Source organism: Boleophthalmus pectinirostris, unplaced genomic scaffold (assembly GCF_026225935.1).
Source record: "Boleophthalmus pectinirostris isolate CB_2022bp ecotype Guang Dong unplaced genomic scaffold, ASM2622593v1 HiC_scaffold_14, whole genome shotgun sequence".
NCBI lineage: Eukaryota > Metazoa > Chordata > Actinopteri > Gobiiformes > Gobiidae > Boleophthalmus > Boleophthalmus pectinirostris.
Window position 1 is genome coordinate 13,360,004 of NW_026571047.1, and position 14,769 is coordinate 13,374,772.

The 14,769-nt window shown below is 40.1% G+C and overlaps 1 protein-coding gene across 1 annotated transcript; it reads right to left on the minus strand.

The window, feature by feature from the left end:
• Window positions 1–224: 224 nt before the first annotated feature.
• On the minus strand, window positions 225–14,424 carry LOC110159720 (serine/threonine-protein kinase BRSK2-like). Its single transcript, XM_055150238.1, has 22 exons — window positions 14,317–14,424; window positions 12,551–12,710; window positions 11,984–12,083; window positions 9,621–11,821; window positions 9,443–9,537; window positions 9,218–9,303; window positions 8,921–9,061; window positions 8,729–8,845; window positions 8,602–8,635; window positions 8,382–8,450; window positions 8,174–8,320; window positions 7,838–7,869; window positions 7,589–7,753; window positions 7,304–7,401; window positions 6,706–6,859; window positions 6,574–6,634; window positions 5,525–5,801; window positions 4,620–4,668; window positions 4,422–4,545; window positions 3,913–4,111; window positions 3,244–3,333; window positions 225–2,308 (listed from the first exon to the last, which is right to left on the minus strand). The coding sequence occupies exons 4-22, from the start codon at window positions 9,703–9,705 to the stop codon at window positions 2,109–2,111; spliced, it is 2,223 nt and encodes a 740-aa protein (XP_055006213.1). The 5' UTR covers window positions 9,706–11,821; window positions 11,984–12,083; window positions 12,551–12,710; window positions 14,317–14,424; the 3' UTR covers window positions 225–2,108.
• Between the last annotated feature and the right edge of the window lie 345 nt (window positions 14,425–14,769).

Sequence of the window (14,769 nt, forward strand, 5' to 3'; positions counted from 1 at the left end):
GGACTGATGGACCGCCTCTCCATCCGCACGGACATGCGCAGAGCAAAACATTTAAACCATCAAACACAGTAAGTAGAGTCTGCGCACATCCTTTTAAGCATTTTAACAGAATGAACACATATACTATGGTAGTAATCGTGTGAAATATTCACCTGGCCAGAGTCATTTTCTTGACAATAAAAAGCAGCATAGTCAGCTAAAGAAATCACTCACAATAAATTCGATTCATAAGGTGGTTCTCTCTTTATTTCATCATCAATTCAATCATAATTTTAATTTTTATCACAGGCAATAGTTATAGTGCACTTTTTATATTTAAATTATATATATTTATATATATTACAGACATTTCTTTTTAAACACCTTATTCTACTGACCCTTATGAATGGAGAATAGTTTACAATCTTAGCCAGAGTTGGGTTAATGAAAGTGAAATTGTGAAACTAATGACTGTGAATAGATTAATTATAAAGTGGTAATAAGTGCGACAAAAGTCCAAAAATGTTCTCCTGTACTCAAAATGGATACAGAAATAGTGAGGATGAGAATGGGGAATGAAATTAAGCATACAAACTGCCTTATATTTTGGGTCTTTTGTTGCTGTGAAAAATGTCACAATTAATCCGTATTCTCCAAGTCTTCAACCCCATGTCAAAAGATAAAATTCCAATATAAGAACTTAACAGAAAACACCAATATGATGATCTAAAGAGACACATTTTCCAAAGGTTATAAGGGAATGGTGTTTTTAGGTATGTCAAATGACAAAAGGAATTGTGTTTTTAGAGATGTCAAATGACGAAGGGAATTGTGTTTTTAGAGATGTCAAATGACGAAGGGAATTGTGTTTTTAGATATGTCAAATGACGAAGGGAATGGTGTTTTAGATATGTCAAATGACAAACAGTACAATTATGGTGGCTTCAGGGAGTAACTTGAAATAATATATGAATGAAAACTAAACACGAAAGTGAGCTGTAGCACTGTGCATCTCTCTGTAATCCTTGGGTACTCTTCTTGCATAATTGTGCTGCATGGAAGACTGGTGATGAACAAGTCAGACAGACAATGGCATGAAAACAGGTTCAGGTTGTTTTAACTTTAAGTACAATGCGGCTCTGGAGCGAGATGAGTGGGCTGTCTGTGATGGGGGGGCTACTTGGCTTGTAGGTGATGAGGAGGACTTAGGAGATTCAATCCTTGGAGAGTCTCATACACAAGGAACAATGCAAGTCTTAGTCTGAGACTGAACATTTCGTCAGATGGATGTTGGGAGAAAGGTTTTGTATGTGATTCCTTTTCTTCTCTTTTAGCAGTAAAGTATGATGAGAAAGATTTTTCCTTCATCTTTCTGGTCACAAACCACTATTCACAAATAGTGTAATCTTCCATGTCATAACTGTCAATATACTTGTTCAAATAAAAAATATTTAATCTTCAGAATAAGAAGGGTCCACTTTAAAATGGAAGCATTGCTTCAAGTTGTTTTTGATGAAATCAAAAACAAAAGTCCCTTTTTACAACGCTGGAGATTTTGTTGTAGACATCTTCATCATGATAAATAAATAAATACAAAAAAATGAATAAATAAATAAACATTCACAGAGGTTACTTTGACAAGAGAGAACTATTGGAAAAGGTCTATTCCTACACCTAGGACCACTCATGGATTATCTCCACATGGTCCGCTTATTGTTTCTGATTGCAGCAGGGTAATTGTTCTTTTGATGTAAATTTGTTGAACTCTTAATTCTTTTTGGCATCAAATACTTTAGAAGTGTGACTATTAGCAGGCTGGTTTGTTAACTGGCATGCACATTTGCACTTCAGAATTGCTAGGTGATCTATGAAGCTGACTTTATGTTATTAAACTGTTTATTTGAGAGTAATTACTGAATACAGTGATGACTACACTGTTTCTGGAATTTTGGTGATTCCAAGAATTGGAAAAAAGCGCACTGTGAAAATGGCTCCGTCCTTGCTATAGACAAGCACTTTCTATAGCTTATTTAAGGAAGGATAGGAGTTACTGATGAGTGGAAGGGACACAAAGTAGAGGTTATAGGTCTTCTTTCTACCGAGGTCCAGACATCCGTTGGTCCAATTCCTTAGGGCTGGGACTGGGTTCCATTTGAGGATAGCAGTCGGGTCCTCTCTTTGGCTGAGCCTCTCCGCTGTAGGACTCCTCCACTGCCTCCGATTCCACTGCCATCTGCACGGTCTCCCCAGTCACACCGGTCGCCCCCACCCTCGGAGCGCCTGGAATTTTGGCGGGTGGGGGTCCCATGGGGCCGGCCGTTCTTCTCATCTGGGAAGGGATCAACAGCAGAAAACAGGAAAATAAGTCATACATTATATTTTGTTTGTATGAATACATTTGATGACCTATGGTCATGAGCTTTGGGTAATGACCAAAAGGGCAAGATTGTGGATGCAAGCGGCCAAAATTAGTATCCTTCACAGGGTGGCTGGGTGCTCCCTTAGAGATAGGTTGAGGAGCTCAGGTACATGGGAGGAGCTCAGAGTAGAGCTACTGCTCCTCCACATCAAGACGAGCCAGCTGAGGTGGCTTGGGCATCTATTCTGGATGCCTCTTGGATGCCTCCCTGGGGAGGTATTCCAGGCTTGTCCCACCGGAAGGAGGCCCTGGGGAAGACACGGGACACGCTGGATGGACTATGTCTCTTGGCTGGCCTCAGGGTCTCCCAGAAGGAGCTGAAGGAAGTGTTCTGGGTGTATGAAGTCTAGGAGTCTCTGCTTTAACCTGCTGCTCCCACGACCCAGTCCCGGATAAGTGGAAGAAAATGGATGGATGGAATAAATGTTATGCACATAGAAATATAAAAAGTATATCGTGTTAACTGTTTGTTTTCCTTTTAGTCAGTGAATTATTGTTAATATTTTGAGTTAAAGAGACACATTCTTCTTTGCTCATATTTCCTAGTGCCAGTAATTGAACAGAGCACGGTACAACACTGTACACTGTACTTTACAACTTTATGTTAAAGTAATAAAAATGGTTCAAGTAGTCCACAAAGAGCAAAGGGTGAGGTTTACACTTACATACACGCCACGTTTACACACGCCACATCCATCAAAATTGGGACTAGACTTAGAAAACTCAGAACTGATTCTGAAATAGACCAGGAACACGGTCAAACCAAGTCTACTTCAGAAATAAACCTGGCTCAAACCAGGGCAAGAAAAAACATGCATTACAAAGCTGAGTAGAGCGGCTATTACCACATAGGGCTTGCATCAATGGTTGATCATGGGAGCTGAGAAGTTGAGCTTGAATCGTTTCCACCACTCGTCTGAACCTGCGACTCGGACCTTCAGTAAACAGAGTGAAAGAGTTTAGGTCAGAGTTTATTGAATAATTAATTATATAATTATTGTGAATATTGAAAAAAAACATGCACCATGTCTTATTTGGCTGATATTTACTAAGAATGTAATACAGATTTGCATGATAAGAAGATTAATAATAATTAATAATTCTGCACATTTTTTTAAGCAGAACTAAGCTACTTTCAGCAATAGAGTTCCCCCTGCAGCTCCATTATGAGAGTGTGAGGGATGAGACTCAAAAGCATTCTTTTTTCTCTTTTTATTGAAATAGAGCAATATAATCACATAAAAAAATATAATGTTGCCAAATATTTAAAAAAGAGCCAGGGTTTCCCAGGAGAACTCTCTTTGGGTCATTTCGGGCATATTATAAGGCTCATTTTCCACCTGGAGACAACAGGTGGAGATGATAGACACTTCAAACACCCTGAAGATACATATTTAACCATTACAGGGACAAAAATGTTTAAAACTTAGTTCTGCTTAAATATCTGTTTTATGATTTTGCTGATATGACTGTGAATAATCACAATTTCTTAAACATGTTTCATATTGATTTGCCTGATATGAGGGTGAATGTCACGCTGTAGATCCCCGTCTCCCTCCTGCTCTCCCTGTCCCCGCGTTCTCTCTCGCTCTCGGAGAACGCGATGTCCACCTGGAACTTGACGGGCTTCTGGAAGACGGAGGGGCCGGCGGAGGACTTGTACTCGGCTCTGAAGCTGGTCTGTGAGAGGACGCTGTGGCTGAGGGACGGGATCTGCGCGGTGGGGAGACAGAGAAGCAGAGAGACCAACAGACTTACGAGGCAGGAGAGGTACGGGGTTTGACGTGAGTGTGGGGAGACAAAGGGTGGAGGGTGAGGAGAGGAGAGAGAGAGTGAGCCGTGTGATTCAAACGTGCAGCAAGCCAGAAAAGCACAAATACAGAGAAAAAACTGAAATGATGGCAAATATGAAGTGAGCATAATATTGGGTCCACCCCTGCAGCTATGCCAGTAAGCCATGCCTTTTCAAACCAGTGCAGAAGATAATAACAGACGTGAGAGACAGAAAATATGAAATACTTACAGACAGAAAGGCATGGACTATGTCGGCTTTGACAGAGCTCAAGGGTTTATCTCGGATCACCACAAAGATCTGCTCCTCTTTTTCCAAGCCAATGAAATTCCCAAACCAGGACTTCTTAGCCAGTCTGCAATTGTGGGTGTAATTAAAATTATGCAACAGATATTAAATAAGCAAAACTCTCAAAATGTGATAACTTACTCTGGGCTTGATTCTGGCGTTAAACTGGACATGTCCTCCGATGTTGGAACTACAACACAAGGAGTATCTTTGTTATTCTGTTTGATTTCATATACACACACACTATATATATATATATATATATATATATATATATATATATATATATATATATATATATATATAAAATTCAAAAAACTCTATAACTATCTATATTGATGTACACAGTCTAAAAGGCCCAAGACACAAATGTCTGAAATACATGGTGTTGATAACACAGCAACCTGTGGCTTACCTCATAACTTAAATATTGTAATACTTAGTACTTGTACAGTAGTTACGGCTGCTTATAATAGTCTGGCCAGCCAGAAAAGCACCCTTTGACAAAACTTTACAAAGATGAGTAGATATGGCGCTGTATCCTTTCTCCCTGATTTCAGAGGGCATGATTGACAGGTGGACTGACCAATCAGAGCATGCTCTATTTGAGTCAAAAACAAACATGGCTGCTTACACATAAAAAAGGAGAAAAAATATCCATAAAGGACTGAGAAACAGTGTTGATTTTTATAGAATCAACAACTAAAGCACCAGACTAATACTTATTTCAGGTAAAAGGGAGACACATGCTACAAAGTAGCGGCTGTGGTTGGATCATTAAAAACCCTTCTGGACATGAACAAAATGAAGGGACTGGCTAACACTGGATTTAATGAGATTGAGCTGCAATGCAAATTTTGTTTAAGGTTTCCTATTATTATTATATTTTGCTTCTCAATGTGCATAAATTGTCCCTTGAGAACAAATAAAATGATATTGATTATATAGGATGTGCTATAGTCATCAAAAACACCATATGAAAATTTGCATGACATATAACCTGATTGAGACAACATTTGTTATTTTGTAATATGTTGTGTACTCACCTTGCAATTTGCGGCGATGAAAGCGTGGAGACCCGAGCAGGTTGTTCTTAAAGGAGTTAAGGCGGGTTCTCCAGTGGGCTGAGCTACTCGCCGCCATGCCGCTCCCTCCCCCAGGACTGGAGGGAGGGGTGAGTGACAGTGAACCCACGCCTCCCCCTCCGTCGGCCCGCGAAGAGGATGAGGACGAGGAAGAGGAGGGCGGGGTGGAGGAAGGGTGGTGAGGGTGATGGACAGGGGTGCCCAGCGGTGTGGGTAGTGGCGAGCCCTGAGGCGTCACCTGCGGCACAGAGTGGGTACAGTTTGGGTAGAAGCTCTTTGTCACAGACTTTAGGACAGAGGACGACGGGAAGAAGAAGCGAGGAATGGGTGAGAGGAGGGGAGACGGGGAGGGTGAGGATGGGTTGTGGAGTGGCAGGGATTTGATGGCCTGCAGATGTGGGCGCTCAGTGGGTCCTTTGGTGGGTAAGGTTTGTGTCTTTGGAGTCTGTGGAGGTTTAGGCTTTTCATGAGCGCGTGCCAGACGTGGAGTGGTGGTGCTCCCCTGTTTGGCCTCCTTTTTATGAGGGGTGGTAGAGGCTGAAGTGACATCTGATTGGCTGAAAGTGAACACAGGGCTCTGATAGGACTGGGATGGGTTTGGAGGGTGGGGTGATTGAAGAAATGAAAAGTAAAAGAGGAAATAGAAGATGGGGAAAGAAAGAGAAGGATGGAAATGAATATCATGCTCCATGAAAAGAGTGCAAAGTGTGTAACATTTGTGTGTGTCATTTGAGTGGAAGCAGAGATGTTTACATGAAGTGAAACAGGACAGTGGCTGTGATTGTGATAAAGTGATGGTGAATTATGTTGAATATGTTATATGAATTATTTCACGTACAGTAATATAGTTAGAGGATGTGTATACTGCACAGTACTAGCAAATACAGATTTATATTCATAGCATAAGAAATAAATACATAAGGGTATTTACCATGCGGTAAAACAAAACATATACAAGACAAATAAAATACACAGTACACGTAGTTTTAAATGGCAGGTGGAGGCCTTACCCGAGGGCTGCTCAGAGGACTTGAGGAGAGACCAGTCGATGCTCCACTGACTGAACGAGACCTAAAGAATGTGAAAAGGAAACAAATAGTGTCCTAAATCTGCATGATCTGTGCATATAGTGTATACAGTACCTCTGGCTGTGAGCAGCTGTATCTAAAGCCCTGCGAGGAGGGGTGGGAGACCCCTGTTCAGTCACACTCAGGACCTCCAGACTTTTCCTTTCAGGGCGACAGCGCCCATGGCGTGTCAACATCGGAGAGTCAACACGCTTCCGTGGGGGATCTGCTGAGAGTCATCAGCACACCAACTTCACATTAACATGTGCAGGTATTTTTGTACAACCCATGGAGACATGAAACTATAAGATGATATACCCCCACAGTTTCCTTTCATCACTTTGCCACTTTGAGTTTATTTTCTACTTTGTAACTTTCTTATGTATTACCATGTTTTTTCACTGTACGATCTGTCATATGATGATGGAGCATAACCTACAAAGGCAAAGTGTCCACTTCTGGCTCATAGATGTCCTATCCTCTGGGATCTGTTTTGAAAGTTTGAAGTTTACCAAATATTAACTTAAAAATAGATTCAGCTATACAGATTATTTGAAATGAAGCATTTTGCTTAATGCAATAAATAAATAAAATGAAAATTCAAATAATATTAATTTTATTTACCTCCCTCTTTACATGATTTATGTATTCCTCCTGTCCCCTACAGACTGACCTATGTCATTGCGTGGGGGCAAATCCTCATCCTCATAACTAGGGTAGCGCTCCTTTCTGTCCAGCAGTAGGTAGTAAATAAGTTTCTCCTGGTTTTCTCTGAAAGTACATATAAACAAACACTCTTTACACATGAATACTGACAATTTCCCACACTGTGCAACAAGTAAAGGTTCTCTGAATCAAATTACTGCAGATAATATAAAGTGTCATTTAGTACTGAATAAATCTAGGTTTAAGTAAAACATAAGGGTTTGTGTAAAGAATGAGACACTGAATGACTTACTCTTCACATTGCAGGTCCCGGGTGAGCTTGACTCTATCCCTGAAGCATCCCAGTGAGTGCATACTGTCCAACACATCTGGGTCCAGCTCAGTCAGGGACAGGATTCGTCTTACACACACTCGTCTGGGAGGGGGCTGCTCAGGACATGGCTCACTACGGCTACCCCTGTGCAAATGCATGGGGAGTACAATGTACCATGTAATAAAAATGTATTTATAATTAAAACAATTACAACAAAATCATACTTACTGATACCAAGGGTGCTTTTGAATGCATTCAAGCTGTAAATATTACAAATATTACAAAAATTAATTTTGAATCCTGAACAATTTATTTAAGATATAATCTATAAGAAATGATTAATCCCCACTACTAGTATCAAGTAGCACTCTTTAACTTGAACATGTGGTTATAGTGTATGTTTGCCTGAATAAGCCATGTTCTGTTTATCATGCAACAGACAAATAAAGTTGTATTCTATTTGATTCTAGTGAACTGATGCATCTTCATCAAGTAAATTTTAAATAAAATCAATCTCCAAGATCTTTGTATCCTGTACCGACACAAAACACAGGAGAGTCCTACCGTGAGCCTTTTTTCCGGGTTGACCTCGATCATGCCCTTGAGCAGAGACTGACAGTCTGGTGGAATAAAGTGTGGCATATGGAACACCCCACTCTTCACTTTCTCCAGCAGTTGACGTAAATTGTCATGGTCAAACGGCAAAGCGCCCTGCAAAAGTGAAAGTCAAATTAAATGCACTGCATTATTGATTAATGAATGGGTGTCTTACCACTAGAAGAGCAAAAAGGATAACTCCGCAGCTCCACACATCTGCTCTTCGACCATCGTATTTTTCACCCTATGAAACAGTTAACAACCAATATAAATTGTGTTATAGATAAAGAGGACAGTAATTTTATACCATACAATGTTCATTTGTAACAGCTGAGGATTTATATTACAACTACATTAACACTACAATATTTAAATATTTCAAAATGACAGGTTACCCGTATAACTTCAGGGCAGGCATAATGAGGTGATCTGAAAGGAAAACAAGAAGTGTATTCATATTCAAGGAAGAAATTATGTCCACCACAATAACAAAATAATTCTTTATGATTTTATGCAACTCACCCACAACTGGTTTCTAGCAGACTGTCTCCCACCTGTAGGGACGCCATGCCAAAGTCTGCAATCCTGATATTGTTTTTCTCATCTAAGAGCAGGTTTTCAGGCTTTAAATCTCTGTGACTGGACACATATAATAAAAAATACTATAACATAGAATAAAGAGTATCATGTTTTTTGTATCTTTATAAAACCAACCAAATGGAGTGACTGTGGCAAAAATCCAAAGCAGAAATGATCTGCCTGAAGAACTTCCGGGCCTCTTTTGGAGTCAGCCTGCCCTTTTTAACCAGATAGTCAAACAACTCTCCACCAGACACATGCTCCAATACCAAGTACCTATAAATACAAAAGATTTTTTTAGTATGTACCCTGTTGACAACCAAAATCGGGTATTACAATCCTGATGTATGTGTACAGTTTGAGGCAGTAAGAAGTGATTAAAAAAATGCAAGAGCAGGATGTAACATTGTTATGAAAAGAAAAGGAACTCACAGATATTTGTTATTTTCATAGACATCATGCAGCTTTAACACATGCGGATGCTCAATCAGTTTTAGAATGGCAATCTCTCTCTCCACCTAATCAAAGAAGAAGACAGAAGCAAGATGCAAAGCAGAGAAATTAGGGTTGTTATCAAGCAGCAAAGTGAAGAAGAATCCCACAGACTTAACATAATTATAGTGTTATTATTGTTGAAAATGACAAGTTGCTTCATACCTTCATAAGTACCGACTCTGAGAGTTTTTCTCTGTTGACTATTTTAATGGCTACTTTTTGACCCGTAATACAGTGGACCCCCAGCTTGACCAGGCCTAAAAAGAAATGCACTTGTTTCATATGACATCTGTAATTGTAATAAATTAAAGGTTAAAGGAACAAAACACAAAACCCTTACCTGTCTGCCCCTTTCCCAGTGTTTTCTCAAGACGATAGGGCCCAACATATTGAGCAGACTGACTTAGTGACAGTTCCTTACTCATAATGCTTAAAAGGATGCTGTTGGACGACTACCAGGACTGATACAGCACTGTAGCTATTGCAAATGCAAATTTGATCATGGAGGGCCAGAAAATTGCTGTGAAGTTTAAGCTATACCACAAATAATTTCATTGACACTACAACTCTGACATTCTCTTTTTACATACTGGTTGATCGAGTGTATTACTGAGTTCCTACATGAGGCCTAAACTTAGCTAATAAACATTCTGAAACACTGCTCTAAATGTCGAACAAGTAATTTATTAACAATTTAACAAAACGAGTAAGATTGATTAAGGTCTAGAAGCTTGTTTATCTTATGCCTACCTACCACATATTTACATAGGCCTAATGACATCACAATGCCACCAAACAAGCCTTTATTCACATTTGGAGCGAGAATGATTTCCCTTTGAATGACATAAACGTAAATGCGTTAGTTAAACAGTTTAACAGCGTCGTATTTTAGGTTTAAAACATGCTATATTAGCCTCAGCTCACCTAGAACTGTGAGGCTAGCTTTAGCTTCGACGCCTTGGCCAACACCGCCTGTCAAAATAATTCACAATTCCACAAGTTTCTGGACATCGACCAACGATACGTTTTGAAGCCCTGTCGCCACATTGTCACATTATTTGGAGTTGAACTGCTTATTCTTTGCCAAACAAGCATCTTTAGCGTAGCCTAGCGCCCCCCCTCCCTGACTCTCCCCGTCTCTCCCTCAAGTAGCGGATCACAGCATCTTCTGCGCTCTCCTCTGGAGTGTCCTCCCCATCACCGCTCCACACACAGGTACAAAACGCAAATATCCACAGATATGGCGGGCCGCTCTCAAACTCTTTTGGTCCTTTGTAATTATTTGAGTTCACGCAGTGTCAAGGCCCGCTGCATGACGCTCCCCTTCTGAATCTTTGCCGTAAATCGATATTTTCTCTCCGCTCTTCCTTCGCCTCTCTCGCATCAGCATCCGGGTCCCTCTCCATCCTCTCGCCTCCCTCCCCCGCCCTCGCCCGCTTCCTCCTGGCTGTGGTTCTCAAAATACGCCTATCTCTGCATTCACCTCCACTGGCCGCACTCTGGGGCTCATGTGCCATTGCATGTGCGTCTGCTACACCTCCCTCAGGGGGATCCATCCCTACAGGCGCAGGCATGTGTAAATATGGCCGGAGATATGGCCGGAGGGAATGAGAGCAGCAGGGCAGAACTGCCTCGCCCTCGGCCTTTCACGGTCACGGGAGTCCGGTTAATAAACCTCCGGCTAGTAGACCCATGAATTCGTTGCCTTAATTATAATTAAAGCGTGAGACATTTAGGCTACAGGTTAGTTCAAATCTCAGTCGCTAAAGACAGACAAGTAATTTGCCTAACCTTAGTCTGTTTGTTTATGGTGTGGATCTGTTGTAATAAATGAGAATGCAGAAATCCTGCAAATTCTCGCAAAACCATCATTGCATTGAGTAAATGTAGGCATGGCAATATGTCGAGACTCGAGAGTGGCAGATGGCAAAATTAAGTATGGATACTAGTGGATGTAAATTGCAATCTGTAAAGTATCTTAAAGCCTCTGAGGTCTGAGTTTCAATTGTGTTGTGGGTGGATAATTCCCCAAAGTCTGTATTTATCTGTTCCAAGCTGGTTGATTTGCTTTCAGCCAGAAAGACTATATTCATGCACAGAAATAGAATTGAACAGATTTAAGATCCTTCATCCAAACAAACAGGCAAGCTATGGGACAATGAAGGGTGCAAATAAACTGTACATGCATGTTAATAAATGTTGATTTATTTCTGTTGTAAACCCTTTCAAAAGATTTGCTTGTAGCTGATGGTTTGCACTTGTCCTCCTCATTGCAGGCTGAAAGTGACCAATAGGCTAATGCACAGATTAGGCAAAGATTAACAAGCTTTCCTTAACTCCATTAAGAGTGTCCTCTGCAAACCTGTCTAGGTTGAAGACACAGGCCGACAATCTATTGGTGGAAAACATTGTGATACCTAGAGGTTCAAATAGGCTAGAAGAAAAGGCATTTTTAAAATTTAATATAAAACCTTATAATTTACACAGCCTGGAAAAAATACATTAACCAAATACCAAATGCAAAACTGGGTAATTGAGGATCTGTGAAATAAAACAAAAACATAAGCAGGCTATTAATAGAACAATATGAATGTTGAATAGGAATACTACATAACCTACATTATAGCACAAATATGCTGTCATCAGCTAGTGTAATATCAACACAAAATATAAATGTCATTAGTTATAATATAGGCTACTTACACTGTCTGATTTATATCATGATCCTTCAGACAGGGTTTTGATACAGGCCTGGAAAGCATCTATGAGGTCTTTACAAGGCACCTCTCCCTTCTCTGTGACACTGGAAAGCAACAGTCTATCAGTGCGACATACTTTGTGACAGTAGACTTCAAATCAAAATATTGTCTTTGTGACATGCCGGAAGGATTACAATGCACTCAGAATTGTGGTGGCTTTTAGTGATGTTGGGAAAATCTATTGCAGATCCATCTATAATCTCCATGTGCACATAATGTGCACATATACCAAATATACTGCTTGCTGCAAGCACGTAACATGAGCCATGGTGTGACTCACATGTTACTATTTAAAAACACAGAGCTATATATGAACACATATTTGTGGGATTATTTTGTCACATGGTGTTTACAGTATGGACATGTAAAGAAGAATTGTTGATAAGATGACAACTTTTTACATTTACATCACTCATATGTTCAGGAGCTAATACAAAGTATACTTTTGCTAAAATATAATGACAGCTGTGAAGAATGATGTGATCTATAGATGAACTTTTGTTCGACTCACCATTTGTCAACATTCTCCTTAATGACCTGGCATGATGCTGGCACACCTTCCACTGAGTCTGGCATTTTGGCAGAAGAGCTGGAGTTTCTGGAGGTGCAAAAGCTTTATGTTGCAGTGCTCAGACCGACCAGCACAGTGAAAGAGTGAGGGAGGGCGAGACCTGACCACGAATGATAGGCGTCAAAGTTTAAAAGCATTCAGATGAAATGTAAAATTGCTCCTTTGTCCTACTCCTTGCTGGGTCTTTGGTCATTTTGTGATTACTCCATTGCACTTATGTTGATAAACTACACTTGCTTAGTTATTTCTTTGTTTTTATTGTGTGATTATGCAGGGTCTCCCAGTGAACCTTTTACATTACAAAAGCCTGTAATGACACCTTAAATGCCCTCCACAGGAGAGTTGGCAGAGTGTATTTTCCTGAAGACACTAACTGGGGAAATCCAAGCTTAAGTAAATGTTTGCAGTGGTCTAAACATTGTTTGGTTGTGATCATATGACATCACCATATTTTAGAATGTTTAAACTTAGTTGGACAGCAGGTCAGAAATACATTTTTTATCTGATTTATGTTTAATATCGGAGTAATTACCGAGTGTCTATAGCCACATGAAGCAGAACTAAATAAATGTCAAGGTCTTCTCTTACAAAAAATAATACAGTGAAATATTTTTTCAGTATTAAGAAAAATCTACATTTGACAGTTTTCATTATTTCTCTCAAAAACAGTGAATCTCCCATAGTCACCTTTAAATTGACTAAATCAAGTAAATGCTATTCAAATTTTAGAATTTTGTAAAAACATTTGTAAGCTAAATACAATAATAACAAATGTAACTTGTAAATGTAATAAATGTGAAGAAAAGTTTGTGTCCCATTTCCAGTATTAAATTTCACCACTAGGGGGTGTCCTTACCTACAATTTTTAAACATCCAATTAGACATCATTAGATGAATAATTAAGCACAGGTCATTGTTTGGAATAGGCCTAATCATTTGTGCAGGCTACAAGGCAGAATGTGAAAATGATAATGCCTCCATAGACAATTAAAAACAGACTATAACAAAAGTAGGCATTTCACATACTGCTGTCCTCAACAATCTGATTTTAATAATTATCATGACACTGTGCCATCTGCTGGTGTCAAAATATACTACAGGAAATTCCAATTTCAAAATTCAACCCAGCGAGGGAATACAGAAAACCTAAAGGGGAATGCTTTAGATATTCTTGGGACATTGATAGGACGTAGATCCATGGAGTAGGGCCTCCTTAGGTTTTGAGATACTTCAATATATTGTGTAATTGTAGGCTACTTTTAATTATAGTTTCAGGCTTGAATTATTATTGCTGATTTAACAATTACAATATTCCAGTTACAACCAATTATAACAATTACTACCAAATATAATGTATAGCCTATGCGTAGCCTATATAATGCTCCATCTGTGCCAACCGCACATGGACACTGCAGCTGCATCTGGCCGTTTTTGCGTAAATGGCCGTGTATGAGTGCTTTTAGACAAACAATAAGGTTAAAATGTGGATAGGCGTGCTGGGCTGGTTCAAACTGAGGGCCGGTGAATGGAGGTCAGCGCAGACAGTGTGTGAGTCTCTGCGGTGAGACAGAAAGGGGGAGAGGGAGGACGGACAGCGGCCAGCCGCCTTCAAAAATGGCGTCTCCGGAGGAAAATGAGTAAAAAATATAAAAACGCGGCCTACTTTCTTGGCAATTCTTTTGTCGGTTTTTAAGGCTTTTTTGCACCTGGTTTGCATTTTCCCCGGTGTGCGTAAACTTGCTCCGTCTTTGAATGGATTAGCAAAAGAAAGCCAAAAGGAGAGCGGTCAGTTGGGAAAATAAAGGCAGCCCTGTGTTATTCGGATGCGTCGTTCCTGACAGCTAGCATCTGCTGCTAAGGCTAACTACTGCTCTGCTACCGGAGGAGGGGGTGGGAACCATTTGCACGCGAAGAAAAAAGATTTTAGAAACTGGGGATTTCTTTGCTCATCTGTGGTGAATGGTTAATATCAACGTGGCCAGTCTATTCTAGTTCTTTTAGGCGCTAGCGGTGTAGCAAAAACTAGCCTTAAGAAAGGGGAGGAGAAACGGAGAAAGAGGACGCATTCAAATCAAATGTTTGTCATCGCCTCGTCTATCACCGGTGTAATCGGCCTCATCTTCATCATGAACATAACCCATTTTGGAGTATATCTGCGC

What these genes read in the sequence shown, in the direction of transcription:
- LOC110159720 (XM_055150238.1), bottom strand. Translation starts at nt 9,705, where the DNA reads ATGAGTAAGGAACTGTCACTAAGTCAGTCTGCTCAATATGTTGGGCCC. An exon ending in CAGAGTCGGTACTTATGAAG is followed by an intron (nt 9,304 to 9,442) that starts GTATGAAGCAAC and finishes TTCTTTGATTAG; the next exon opens with GTGGAGAGAGAGATTGCCAT. An exon ending in GACATTCACCCTCATATCAG is followed by an intron (nt 3,334 to 3,912) that starts GCAAATCAATAT and finishes TGTTTACTGAAG; the next exon opens with GTCCGAGTCGCAGGTTCAGA.